Here is a 14,285-nt window from a genome sequence, read left to right on the forward strand (position 1 = left end):
CGCGCATCCCGGGCCAAGCAGCCCAAGCCGGGCCGGGGGAGTTCGCCGCGCGTTGGCCGAGGCGGGGGCGGCCGTTCCCCTGCGGCCAAGCCGCTGTTGGGCGTCGGCCTCTTCCGCCGCTGCCCCCGGCTCGGCTCAGCCCCGCCCCGAGCGGCGGCGGCTCCTTGACCCCGGTGCCGTCCGTGCCGGCGGTGCGGGCATGGTGGTGTCGTGGGCGCTGCCCGCGCCCCTCAGCCCGGCGCAGCTGAAGCGCCTGGAGCAGCACCGCTACAGCGCGGCCGGGCGCTCGCTGCTGGAGCCGTGGCTGCAGCCCTACTGGGGCTGGCTGGTGGAGCGGGTCCCGCGGGGGCTGGCGCCCAACGCCATCACCATGGGCGGCCTCCTGCTGAACTGCCTGACGGTGCTGCCGCTCATCGCCTGCTGCCCCAGCGCCACCGAGCAGGTACCGCCCGCCACGGGCCGTGCCCGTCGTGCCCTGTCAGTGCCCGGAGCCGGGGGGCCGTGCCCTGTCTGTCAGTGCCCGCAGCCGGGCGCCGTGCTCGCCGTGCCCTGTCACTTGGGGCTCCGCCGCAGGACGGCGTGTCCCGTCCCCTTGTCAGGGAGGGCTGAGGGGCCGTCCCTTTGGGGCGGCAGGAGATCGGCGTTGGGGCTGGAATGCCCAAATGCTGCAGGGATCGCGTTTAAGGAAGGGTTCGGCGCACGGGCCTTCAGCGCCAGGGGCCCCTGTGGCCGGGCTCTGGTGTGTGGTGCGCACCTGGCCTGCACTGCGCCCCGCTCAGCCTGCGCTCCATGTGCCGGCTGGAGGGCGGTGTCGCCCTCCTCACGAGTGTGGGTGTCACGCAGGGGCCGTGGGCGTCGAAACAGCAGCTGGTCCTGATAGAGGATGCGGGATGTGCCCAGGAGCCGGGCAAGAGACATGGCTGATGGCACTGGGGCGTCACAGCTGGGGTGGGTAGCAGATGCCTGAGCTGACAGGAGCGCCAATGTTTCCCGTCCTTGTGTAGGAAACATTTAATTGCTTTGATTTCTGGAGGGAAAACAGGCTTGTTAACGTGGCTGGTGCTGCTCTCGCTTGAACTGCGGTGCTTACAGTTTTTCAGTCAGTTCCAGGAGCTCTGTTGGTTTCCCAGCCTGTTGCGAGTTTCCCATTGCTGTCTTTATGGAGTTAGGGTAGGAAATAGCAGGGGAAAACTGATTTATGTGGGTAAAATACCTTGAAAGGTGGTCGTTGTTTTTCTTATGTTCGGATGGACTTAAATCCTAACAGCAGAGGTTGGCAATTGGTTGGGACTTTTTAATACCACAGCTTTACCCCGATAAGTGTTCTTGTTAGAAGAGCATTTCTTTTTCTCTAGTTGCTTTGTAACAGCAGAGATATTTGTGGCAGACATATCAGGAAACTGATTCAGATTGAAATTAACATCAGTTTGTCTCAGCCTAATCACTCCCCTGACACACATCACCAGTTAGAGGAACTCAGGCATTGCAGCCAGTAGAAGGGAAGACAGATGATAGTGAATGGTTGGAAACTACAGATGGTCTTCTAGTCACACTTCCATAATTACAATGCCTGTGTACTGCTACCTTTATCTTAGTTTTATGATGAAAATATCAGTTTACCAGCTATGTGCCTGAATGCTCATTTTTAGCTTTTTCACTTTACTATTCAAAACTAAAAGGAGAAGTTAAATTTTACTTCAGTTAATTTTCCCTTGAGGACCCTTGTACAAAAAGAAAAAATGCATGCTGCAGATATCCAAGGAATTATTCATTCCAGGAAAACTTAGGCTGGGTTTTGGAACTTTTTTTCCTTCAACTGTCTTTAATTATTTTTTTTTTTTAATTGTGGAAGCTGGGTTTTATAAGAACCTGTAGTTTGGACTGTACTTTTATCTTCAGATATCATGTATGTTTTTATAAATATGCAGTGTGGACCCAGACTTATCCTGTTGTTTTGTTTGTTGCCTCTGCTCTGTGAGAATAGCCCTGGTTTTCTCTTACTGCATCATTTAGAAGCATCATTCTCTCTCCAGGTTTTTAATGACTCAGCTTGTCTTGTGCCTAAGTTGAGGTCATATTTCTGGATGGCTTTTTGAAAAAGCTAAAACTGTTGCAATACTAACAGGTTGTAATACCTACTTTGTAGTTTTGACTGGGATGTGTAGGCTGGAAAGCATTGGTGGAGCTGAAAATCATGTTGAGGATGGTTGAAATCAGACTGAACTAATACTGTAGTGCACTTCAGCAGCATCTCTGTCCATCACAAACATGTCTTGATCACCTGATGGACAAACAAGAATAAAATAACAAGCAGGTTTGGGTTTTGGTGTGGGGTGGTTTTTTTGAGTTGGTTTATGTGGTTGTTTTTTATTCCTTAACCAATCTTAAGCGGGTTATTTTGGTTAAGCCTTTATTGAAAACACAAAAGTCTTCATGTTTGTACAAACCATCCAAAACTAGTAAGACTGGTAAAAACCCTCAAAGAGCAGCTGCTAACAGATGCTTGGAAAGGGGATCTTGCTCCAATATTCCCTTCCAGCTGCCAGAAGACTGTGGTTTAGCAGTTTCTTTGCAAGGGATTCTGTTTGGGTCACTTACTAGAAAGCAGCTGACAGATCTGTTTGCCCACAGGCACTTTCCACCTCATGATTTTGCCTGTTGAATTAGCTGTTTGAACCTGTATTTTTTTTTGTACTTTGAGCTTCCACTTTGTTCTATGGCACTGATTTCCACGATTTCATACTGCTTATTCCCAACCCCAATGCAATTAATGTCTCAAACCACAAAATGTTGTTGTGTTCCTATATTTTTTTTTTTTTTGGGACACTCATTAAGAAATATTTAGGAATGAAAAATCTTGCTGACATTAAGTAAGAACGATGTATATCTGAGCACTAGAGTGCAAAAGGATCACTTTTTAGGTGAGGATTTCCATTTTATCCCCACCACAAGACAGTAAATTGTTTTGCTCTAGTGCTGGCAGACTTCTCTGAAGCAGCTAGTCAATTCATAAGACTTTGCAAGGGAATCTTCCTTGTCCTTCCTCTTCCTGGGGAAAACTGACTAAACATCATTATATTCTTAGAAGGGAGAAAGGAAACTGATCCTTTGCTTTCATGGTTGCTTGTGGAGGGGTCTAGCTTTGGTAATCCTTCAAGACCAGTCACAGGTCTCTCTAAAACCATAGAATGGCTGTGTGTAGGAGACTTTAAAGGCCATTCTGCCCAGTTTCTCTACCATCAGCAGGGACATCTTCAGCTAGATTGGGTTGCTCAGAGTCTTGTCCAGTCTTTCCTTGAATGTTTTCAGGGATGGGGCATCTACCACCTCTCTGGTCAAACTGTGCCAGTGTTTCATGACCCTCATTGTACAAAAAAAGAATCTTCCTTATATTTAGTCTAAATATGCCCTCTTTTATAAAGCCATGAATTGTAGAGTTTGAGTAGCTAGATTTTTAGACAGAAGTGCATGCTAACTGTAATTATTACATTGTATTGAATTATAACTATTTGAAAATTAATCCTGTAGCACTTACAGCATGATCTAAGCAAAGAACTGGGAACAGAGGAAGACAGGAAGAGAAAAGCATGGATGATGGATTTGCTTTTTGAGCAGTGATAGAAAAAGTGGGCAGGGGCCCAAGAGTTCTCCTGCAGAGGGCTAAGGGAAGGAAGGGAGGCTTGTGGGGCAATCTGTAGGATTGTTCAAGAAACAGTGTAGTGAGTTTATAAAAGGGTGTCATACCTTGCTGAAATGTGCTGTTTCGAAAGCCATACTTCTAGGGAGACCAAAAGGCAGGAATGGGTCTAGCTGACTTCACATGGCTCTACTCAGCTATTTGGAGAGAGAGGAATGTTGGTGAGATGCTGTCTCTGCCTTTCTCTCTTTTAAAAAAATGACAGCAAACCCAAACAAACAACTGAACCACCTTTAAAATGAAGGAGGCCTGCCAGAGGGCAAAATGAGGGGAAGATATTGGCAGGTACGATGTTATGTAAACATCTGGGACACAGCTGAGCTTTGTGGGAGAGTAGAGAAGTAGAGACAGTTGAACTGGAAGAGCTGGTATGAACAGGATGGACAGCATGAAGGCAAAGGCATTACCTGACTTGGAAAGTAAATGTGAAGCACTGAGTGGAGTGGGAAATCCAGCCAAAACCCACAAGTGGGAAACGGATTGGTTGTGAGGGGGAGAAGGTTATTTGGGATGAAGTAAGAAGGTACAGGAATCCTGATACAATACACAAGGATGGGAGCTCTTTCAGACAGGGCTTGTTGGAGAGACGAGGATGCTAAAGGAATGCAGAGAGTCCTTGGTTTGCATGAAATACACTTGGACTATGGTACAATTATTTGAGTGTTATCTTTATTTTTTTCATCCATGCTGTCTTCCCTGCTGTAGTTCAGGTTTGAACAGCCCCTTCCCTCATCTTCCTATTAGTACAATTGTACAGTGCTTTATGCTGAACAGAAGCATGGGAAATGATCCATGCTTAGGGGGTAGAGGAGGGGGAAGTCTGGTCAAAATGTCTCTGTCTATTCTGGATCTGATCCAGAGAAGGGGCCGTGTAAACTAGGGCAACACTATTAGGTGTGGATCGAGGAAGTGAGATTATGGCTAAACGTGATGAGTAATTAAGGAACTGAATCTTTAAATACTGCAAAAGCTTAGCCCGTTGAACTTTCTGGACTTGAGAGCTGTGCTTGAAACAAGTTCTAAGAGGTTTCCCTGACACATGTAGTCTTTTGCAGCTGTCCATGCTCTTTTTTGGGGTGGAATCATGGGAGCAGAAGAATGCCTGCTGTTCAGTCCCTGTTTTTTCCTGAAGGAGAGGCATGTCACATGTACCTGTCAAACACTTAATGTATATGGCTTTGTTTTGACATGCTCTGGATCAGTAAAGTACCAATTCTACTGTATCAAATCTGTGTGATCTTCAGACATCCCTTTGAATTGAAGCAGAGGAGCATCCCTCTCTCCCTCTCTGCATCCTCCCCCTCAGGTTTCTGTTCTCTTTCAGTTCCATAAGAATAGCACCTAGGCCTGGCCAAATAATACATTTGCTGGGACAGGATATAACTTGGGGCAGAGATAATAAACACCTCATCAGCGAAAAGCTGATGATTATGGGGAGCCTCCTGACCTTTCTGCTCAGCCATGTCAGCACTTTCAGATGCTCCCACTTCTCTAATTTGAAAACTGCTTGGGTCCAGTGTGAGAAGCCATCCCTAAATGAGCAGCCAGGCACATGAGAAGGCAGAGGAGACAGCAGCAGGAGCTCTATTGGGAGGATGGATAGCAGAGAAAATCCACTGTTATTAGCAACCTTTGGTGATTTGGAAAGCTGTTTTACTGATTAAAACATTAGAGCATTCACTTAATCTGCTAAATCACAAGTGAATTTTAGTTCTTACCACTTTGGGTAGGATTTCAACTGCCTAGAGATGAAATGCTTCAGATAGTGTTTTTAAGCTCTCTGATATATGCTATTCTTACTAGGATGTTTTCCCTGTTTTTTCACTATGGGGGATACCAATACATCTGCTACAGGTGCTGATGGATACAGATGATCCTTACTGGGAAGCAGATGAAAATGCTCACCCTTTTTCCAGATCAGCAAGGGGCAGACAAAGTGCTTTAATTCTGGAATCTGGAGGGACTGTTGTATTGATTTGTCCCAGTAGGAGCTAATGCAAACAGACTTGGATCACCCTGAATGATCCTACCTGTACCATAACTTGCAAGTGGAAAAAAGCTATTGCTTCATCAAAAAGAGCTAATAAGAGAAGTTTGAGTTAAAGCTGATATATTTGTTTGGTTTTGGATATATTGTGTTACACTTGCTTTGTGAGAAGCTGAGTGTAGATCTCAAGCTATCTTTTTGTAATTAATAGAAGTATGTTGCTGTAAACATACCTCACAAAACACTGCAGATGACCTTTGTGGCACTTCATAGGAATATTGGTGATAAAATTGGCAGTGTCTTTCAAATACTCCTTTAAAAGACAGCAGTGAAAGCAGTGATTTCTCATGGCCTTTCTGTTCATAGGTCTGGAGCTGCTGTGTTTGAGATTCTCTGTTATTCTCCATGTAAAAAAGTTACTCTGAAAGCCAGTGTATGTACTGTGGATGTGTACTTTAGTATATGGATTATATCACAACTAAAATTATCTCAGTTTTCACAAAGTCCTGACTGTGCTTTTATGTTCTGAAGTACTTGAGCAATGACTGACAGCCCTCTGTTTTTGAAGGTGGAGAGCAGGTGGAGGTAGCTGCAGTCCCCTGCACAATGTGAGACCAAGTGAGCTTGTGCCATGAGGACATGAGTTCTCTGTGCCTCTGTGGGGCTTTTGGTGATCCTCAGTCCTGGGGTAACCACAGCCTCCTCCTGTTCTCCACAGGCTCCATCCTTTCCCCTTCATTAGAGGAGTGAAACTTTTTCAAAGGTGGCTAAAAATTCCCTTCCTGGTTTAACCCCATCTCCCAAAACAAGATTCCTCTTTGTAACTAGACTAAAAGGGAGAAGAAACCTAAGAAACTCAGCTAATTCCATCAGTAAGCATCAAGCACATATTGCTGTCATCACTTGACCTGGATTTCTGAAGTGTGATCTTTGCAGGAGTTGTCAAATACCAGTATATTAAATGTCCATTGGAATATCTCCTCATTCTCTTTTGCCTGCTTAAGGCTTCCTACATGGTCTGTGCTAACAACTTTTCTTGGCTTCCTTGGGTGAAGGGAGGAGTCAGCCCTGCCAGTTTTGAAGAGTGTTTTAAGTTTTCTAGGTTTTCATTTGCATACAAATCCAGAGCTTGCACCTAAAGCAAGTCCCTGATTCTTTGATTGTCTTTTCCTTCAAAGCTGGGTGAAGCAGCCAACTATTTTACTTTGCTAACAGTGTATCAGCCAGCCTGAAATACATGAGGAATTCTTAAATAACAGCAAAAATGCTGTTCAGAACTGGACTTTCCTTAAGCATGTTGCTGCTTAGTGTGTTTTGTGACCAGTCTAACTGGAGGCATAACATTTTCTAGCTCAAGACAATGAGTATAATGGTGATGAGGTGTCAGAATCTCTGGAGGAGCAGCTGCATTCTTATTCTGCATGTGCATTCTTATTGCTGCCTTTGAACTGATGGATGGCTGTCATTTCCCTTCTTCCCCAGCTGTGACACTGGGTTTAGTTGAGTGTGGACAAATCTCAACACACTGAGGTCTGATCTGTTGTCTAATCTGCTTAATAGCCTTTTCTGGTCTTAGGAAATACATGGACACATGTTGGTCAATTTGTGCTGCAAGAGAGGAGTTGCAGAGGTGTGGCAGCACCACAGCAGGTGTCCCTTAGCAGGGAGTGGGAAGGGATTCAGCTCTGTGACTGCCTGTGGGTGTTCACTTGTTTAATCTGCAAGTTGCATTTCCAGTATTTTTACCTGACTTTGTTTTCACAAACAGTAATCCTGAATGCTAAAGGTACCTCTGGAAACTACATGAGGCAAAAATGTTGCCTGTGCTTTGTTCCAAAGGTGATTTAAATAATTTTTAAGAAAACTTAATTCCTAGACAAAGCCAGACTGACTGTGCATATAAAAATAGTGCTTTTGAAAGGATTGACTGCAGAACAGTTCCTGTGAACGTAAGAGTGGTGTTAATGTAACAGCTGATGATGTATATTAAGTAGATAGTTTCTCCTTCATATTTAGTGAATTAGTTTATTTTTTTTCAGCCCTGCCCAAAGTGCCTAGGTAGACAACTTTTTTTTGTGTTGGGAAAAATATCTTTCCCTAAAGGCTGAAGTCTTTATTTACTAAAAAACTTAGTGGGTTTTTATATCTATATGTTGTAATTATGAGCAAGTCACCTAAGTGTCTGTCACATGGACTGCTGAAAGCTTTAGTAAGTGCATTGCTACTGCTTTTTTTTTTTAAAGCTTATTTTTATTTTTATAGCATTTTTTTGGCACAAATAATGCAAATAATTACAGAAATATTGTGGGCTTAAGGTAGAAAAGAAAGTCAGTTGATACAGAAGAGGGGCTAAAGTTTTGGATTCATTTTTGTTTATTTATTTAAATATATTTGTTTATTTTGTGTTCCATTGGTGTACCTGGAGTAGTTCATTACAGTAGTTACTACAATCCATGCAGAAATTTAGTGTGTCTGGTTTGTCCATTAATTAACAAATAGCACAATATAGTACAGTTTTGTGGTGAACTTTATTTTACCTTTAATGAAACAGATTATCCCTAGGAAATTGGGAACTACCTGCTGACCTTTTATGTAAATCTCTTTCAGGCACCTTTCTGGGCATACATCCTGGGTGCACTAGGACTTTTTATCTACCAGTCTCTGGATGCCATTGATGGGAAGCAAGCCAGAAGAACAAACAGTAGTTCTCCTCTTGGAGAACTTTTTGATCATGGCTGCGACTCTATTTCCACAGGTAGCCTTAACTTACTGTCACCCATCCTGGTTTATAAAAGTTACCTTTTCAGGAGCAGCTGATCAATCACAGAATTGTTGAACTTGAAAAGAACCTCTGGAGATTATCTAGGCCAAACCCCTGCTTGGAACAGGGCCTTTTAGGATAACTTCTCCATCCCCCAGTCTTTGCACCCTGGCCAGTAACAGTGGGGTATTTCAGAAGTTCTTTGGGCAGTTGTCGGGTAAGATGTATTCTGCTCTTACTTAACCTTGTATCTTCACATACTCCACTTTAGGAGTCAGGTGCCAAAATATCAGTTTGGTAATAGGACATCCAGCCTGGCACTTATGAGAAGGGTAATTTATATTCCTTACAAGAAGCAGTTTCAAAAAAGTTGGGAGTCCTTAAAAAGTAAGCCTTTCTCAGTTTCACTTTCTGTAGCTGAGCTGCTGGTGGTGCCAGTGCCTGTAGTTCTGTAAAGCTCAACGACTAGAACAGTTGCTCTGGGAATTGGCACATTCTGTCTCATTTCCCAGAGAAGTGCAGCTGCCAGTCCTCTGAGCTTGGCCCTTCAGCTGAAGTTGTTGGTATTTCAGAGAATATGAGATGACAAGGCCAGGAGGGAGAACAACAACTCTAGGCTAGAGGGCAGGGCCCTGCTTTGGCAGAAAAGGAGTGCTGTGTTTTGGTTTCTCCTGCCAGGACTGCCCCTGAGGGTCAGCTACTCAGTAAAGTATCAGTCATAGCATTACTTTGTTAGAGTGATGTAAAATGTCCTGTGTTTTTATTCATTTATTTTTAAAATTTCTCTTAACTTCAAGCAACATGACTAACATGTTCATTTCTGCCTTTCAGTATTTGTTGTCCTTGAATCCTGCATAGCAATCCGACTAGGAACAAATCCTGACTGGTTGTTTTTCTGTTGTTTTGTGGGACTGTTCATGTTCTATTCTGCTCACTGGCAGACATACGTATCAGGCATACTAAGGTTTGGAAAGTAAGTAGGTATCTTTAAAAGTACATGTGGCTTAATGTCCGAGACTGCTAGCTCCTTGATTTCAGTTTCTTCTTGATTTACTCCCTGCTTTCTCTTTATTTCACCTTCTTTCTCATCTCCCTTCCAATCCAGCAGACTTGTGTTTTACCTGTCAAGAACTTGAAACTCTGCATAACAAGGAGGGCCTGTTGTTTTAGCAGCTGATTTTAACTTTGTGCTCTGTTTGCATGCATTTGGTTCTTTTGTCTGCAGTTTTGTTGTCAGAACCCATACAAATACCATTCAGGCTCAGGCCAGAGGTCTTGTTTACATTGCAGACAAGTGTCCTGTGTAGGAGTAGGGACAGAGCAAGCAGCTGGGTACCTCCCTTTTTAATCTCCCAGCCACAGTGGATTCAGCCCCAGGGGACTCTAAACTACATGCATTTTAGAGAAATGCCTGTGCTAATGGGTTTCTCTTTCTTAGACATCTTCAGTCTTCCTTGGAATGAACTCTGCTGCACCCCTTGCATCCTCAAGGAGTTCCACAGATCTGTGGCAATGGTTGAAGAATTACTCCACATTTATGTGGGCTATTTTTTAATCTGGCTCATACTGGCTTTGATGCCCTTTAAGTTTTGTGTTAGGTCAGTTCTAGAGACTGCTGTGATGCTGTTCATGACTTGATAGAAATTTTATCTGTTTCACTGCAGCATAGGAGGAGAAGTCATGACATTCATGTAGAAGACAGTAATTTCCATTTAACTGCTAATAGTGGGGGGATTGCTGCACCCTGCTGTAGCTGTGGTAGTGCCTGGTCATGGTCTTTTGCTATTTTAAGCAACAAGCTTCACTTTAATATAATTACTTCTGAAAAGTGGAAAAGGTTTGAGACTTCTGTGGCCACAGAACTGAAAATAAGTGATACATGAAGGCTGTCCTGCTAATCCCAGTCACTTGCTTAATCACCTGTTCATAGTCCTGCTTAGCTCTGCCCTGCAAGAAGTGACGTAGCCAATCTGCAGGCACACAGGCTGGTGACCAGCACACTGCATCAAATGCAGCTGTCTCTGTGATATTGATAAGTGCTCCTCTTGATCTGCTGGTAATGCATTTTACCACACAAACTGCCTGCCTACCTGCACATCCTATTGTTTTTAAAGGGCATCTTGTGCTATAAACAAAAATAGGTGCTATACAGTGATGGTTGAAATAGAATACTTTCTGTCCATGACAGTAGGCTGCTATGAAGGGAGGTGGACTAGGCCATGAGCTCTGGCCTTTTGCAGAAATGACTGCTTTTCTGCACCTTTTCTTCCTCCAAAAAGCATGAGAATTATTTCCCCACATCAGGAAGACACTGAGATTCCTTTACCACATAAAGATTTTATTAAAAACTTGGTGAGTTCTACTTTAACATAATGATAGTGCATAGTACAAACAGCTCGGAACAGCCTGGTGTTGCATGGGTACTGTTTAAAGTTAAATAGATGCAGCTTTTCCACAAGATAACTTATTTCTGTCCAGTGAAAACAGGTCACAGTTTTTTTCAAGGCCCCCAGTTTTGTATGTCTTAAACATAGAGGTGTGAAGAAAGCATTAATATAGTGCTCTAAATATGATGGTACATAATAAGATGCATGGAAGTTTTTGCTGATGCTATTTCTCAATTAGCAGCACTCGATTTTAGAAATAAATAAAAAGTAAGAGGTTCCTAGTGCTGCTGGCTAGGAAGGATCAGAAAGCTGAATAATATGACACTGTCAGATTGTGGAATACTGTAGAGTGAGTAAAGTCTTTGGATTCTGATTTGGGCTCCACTGCCACCAACAGTCTGAGTCACTGCAAAATTAAGTATTAACTTTGGCACAGCTTCAAGTTTGAGCCTTTTCCCAACCACCAGCAACAACAAAGGCAATGCAGATTAGAAATCCTGGTGTTAATAGTGCAACTTCTGAATTTGCACACGGGTGCTTTTGCATAAGGTAACCAGCTGGGTGCATGTAACACTCCATCCCTGGCAGAGAAGGAAGAGCCCACTCCCAGCCTCACTGCCCTGTGACACTGTCATTGGACCTCAAGCCACTTCATGAAATGGGCAGAAGGTGAAAAGCCTACACTGGACTGGCAAGCTGGACTGGTTTACCTTACAGTCCAATGAGCACTACAGCAAATATAACTGAGGGAATACAACACCTTAGGAACAAGAGGACTCTGGATTCTCTTGGCTTTAAGCGGTGATGAGCACCTCAGCTTATCATCTAACTGCAGTTTAAAGTCTGGATCCTCTCAGAGTCACAAGATTGTGATGAAATTTAGCCTATTTTATCACCATGTTTCTGATGAAAGAAGAGAGTTTTAACTGAGATTATCAAGTTCTGATAAATATTTTCCATTCCACAAGAGATGATTGCTATCTCCTTTTAAAAATCCACCGTTTCCTGTGCAGACAGGATGTGCTAAGTAAGTAGCAATACACATTGGTCATAATATCTTAAAACAGCAAATTTATTCCAACTGCTAAAAGAAATCTTGAACATTCATTATTACTGTTTGCTGGTAACTTTAGTATGAAGATAAGATACCTGTCTCAAAACTTTTGGTACCATAAAAGGTACCTTTGATATGCACCTTTTTTGGTCTTTATTTTAATTATTTATGTTAAAGCTTAATAAGTACTGATTTTTTTTCTTGAGCCTTGGCTTCATGTGAGGTTTCATCAATTAAATACAACGATAAAGAGTTTTCTATCTTGTCTGAGAACAAAAAAAGTGAAATACGGAGTCTGAACTTCATAGGGCATACAAGGCCACCTTTCCTAAAACAGCTTTTATGGAGGAGAGCAAGATAGCAATTACATGTCTTTAGAAATATAGCAAATGCTTACCTGTCCACTGACTCAGTCCTCCCTTGTTTTGCAGGCTATATCTGTCAAGTTTTCATGATATGAGGCTTAAAGAAATCCCTTCTTTCCCAGCCTGCTCTTTATAGTCTCTGCTTTTATATGCTGTGCTTTTAATGGAAATGTTTGATTGTCTTTACTATGATCTTACCTTAAACCTTGATTTGAAACACATCCACAAGTCTGTGAATTTGTACAGAATTCTCTAATAGCTTACAATGTATTCATTAAAAAGTCCCCCTTTTAAAATTGTATGTAGCTTGCTCTGGAAAAGGAGTATAGCTTTAATTTTAAATCTTAGCCAGAGATGTGTGCTTCCATATAGAGTAGCTTTCTCAATGAAGGAAAATAATATTCTATATATATTTATATAATTTAAACTACTGTTATTGGGGGTTTTATTTCCCCCTCCCTCCACACACACTTTACACTTACAGGAAGAAGTCCTTCAACTAAATCTCTTTTTATTCCCCCTTCATAGAATTGATGTAACTGAAGTTCAGATTGCCATAACACTGCTGCTCTTGATATCTGGCTATGGAGGAGCAGGAATATGGGACTATAAGGTGAGTGTGTTAAGTGCTCAGAGATCCTCTTGAGGAATGCTGCTAAGTGTCCACTGTTCCTGTGGTATTTGAACCTGCTGTGTGCAAGTATCATCAACACCTACAAGCTGTGTAATGTTGTTTTAGCTTATTGCATAAGTGTAGGTTATTTTAATGTCATAGTTAACTTGGATCTATTGGTGTGACTCCTTGGGCACAGATTTATAGCTACACAGAGGTAAAAAGACCCCATCTGCCACATATAAACTTCTGATCTGGAACTGTTACTTCACACATACTTAAGCTTTACCAAATCGTTTTTGTTCTGGTATTTAGAATATTTTATTGTAAGGTATACATTTCAGTTAAATTATTTATCTTAGAATTTAAGGATTAAGTGCTTCAATCTAATGAAACCATGGGATAAAGCAAGGGAGTTTTGGTTAAGTTACCCATACTTATGTCAGTGCAGATGTACTGATTTTTAAGAATTATGTCATAGCCACGTAAATGTAAAAATTTGTATTTAAAACATTTTTTTCTGTCCCAAAACTTTTCCATATCTCTGGCTTTTATTCTGATCTTTAAAGATGCACTTTAGTGGACAGCACCAAAAGATCTTCAGCCTTTCTAGCCCTTTGCTCAGAAATTTGTAGTTCTGATTGGTTATAGTGCAAAGAGATGAGACTTACCTTTCCATACTATTGATAACCAATAGAAATTAACCTAAATATAAACCACCAAGAATTGAAAACTAGTTCAAAAGTTTACTCAGCAATTAAGGAATGTTTAGCTAAACTTTTCTTTCCCTTTCCCAGCCTTTAAATTTTTTTTTTTCTATTTTCAAAAAGCTTGTTTTTGTGTTGGAAAACAAGGTAGCTGCATTAAACTTAAATTATCATTAATTTTTTTGTCACTATTAGAATCTGTTGGAGTTATGCTGTATCTCAAAAAACAATATATTGAAAAAAATATGGTAAATTATTTCTATTTATTACTTATTTTTTAATCCTCTGCTGCGTTTGGAAGTTTCCTTGAAAGTGCAATTGATTCCAAAAGGTAACTTTAATTAAAATTTGTATCTGGAGACTACTCATGATAGTCTCGTGATATGCAAAGATGCAGCATACAAATGACATGCCAAAATACACAGCAGGCAGATGGTGTTTGTGTGTCCTGTGGATCAGTGTTGTTCTATCCAGTGGAATAGAAGGAACTACCCCTCTTCCTGCTCCCATATCACAGTGATTGATGGCACTAGTCTGTGTCACATTTTTGCATATGTGGTGAAAATATTTGAAGAATATATTAAGGAGAAGCAGAGTAACATCTAGCTGAATTTCAAGAACAGAACTTAAGTAGTCAGTAGTGGAATTTAAGCATGACAAAAGGTACTTAACTGTTTCCTTAGTCAAGGAAACCAATTTTAAACACTGTTGTCC

At 42.0% G+C, this 14,285-nt stretch overlaps 2 protein-coding genes across 4 annotated transcripts in view; both read left to right on the forward strand.

The window, feature by feature from the left end:
• MYBPC1 (myosin binding protein C1) overlaps positions 1-14,285 on the forward strand; it is a 151,657-nt gene that overhangs the window by 69,789 nt on the left and 67,583 nt on the right. The window lies entirely within an intron of this gene.
• Positions 1-14,285, forward strand: part of CHPT1 (choline phosphotransferase 1) — a 20,830-nt gene continuing 6,545 nt past the window's right edge. The window contains exons 1-4 of one of the 3 annotated variants that reach the window (XM_079304637.1): positions 1-442; positions 8,292-8,439; positions 9,277-9,418; positions 12,780-12,864. In XM_079304637.1, the coding sequence (XP_079160763.1) occupies positions 200-442; positions 8,292-8,439; positions 9,277-9,418; positions 12,780-12,864 (618 nt within the window). In that variant the 5' untranslated portion in view covers positions 1-199. The remainder of the gene's footprint in view (positions 443-8,291; positions 8,440-9,276; positions 9,419-12,779; positions 12,865-14,285) is intronic. The other 2 variants (XM_079304636.1, XR_013774110.1) reach the window with 2 other exon arrangements.

Source organism: Erithacus rubecula (assembly GCF_903797595.1).
Source record: "Erithacus rubecula genome assembly, chromosome: 4".
Lineage (NCBI taxonomy): Eukaryota > Metazoa > Chordata > Aves > Passeriformes > Muscicapidae > Erithacus > Erithacus rubecula.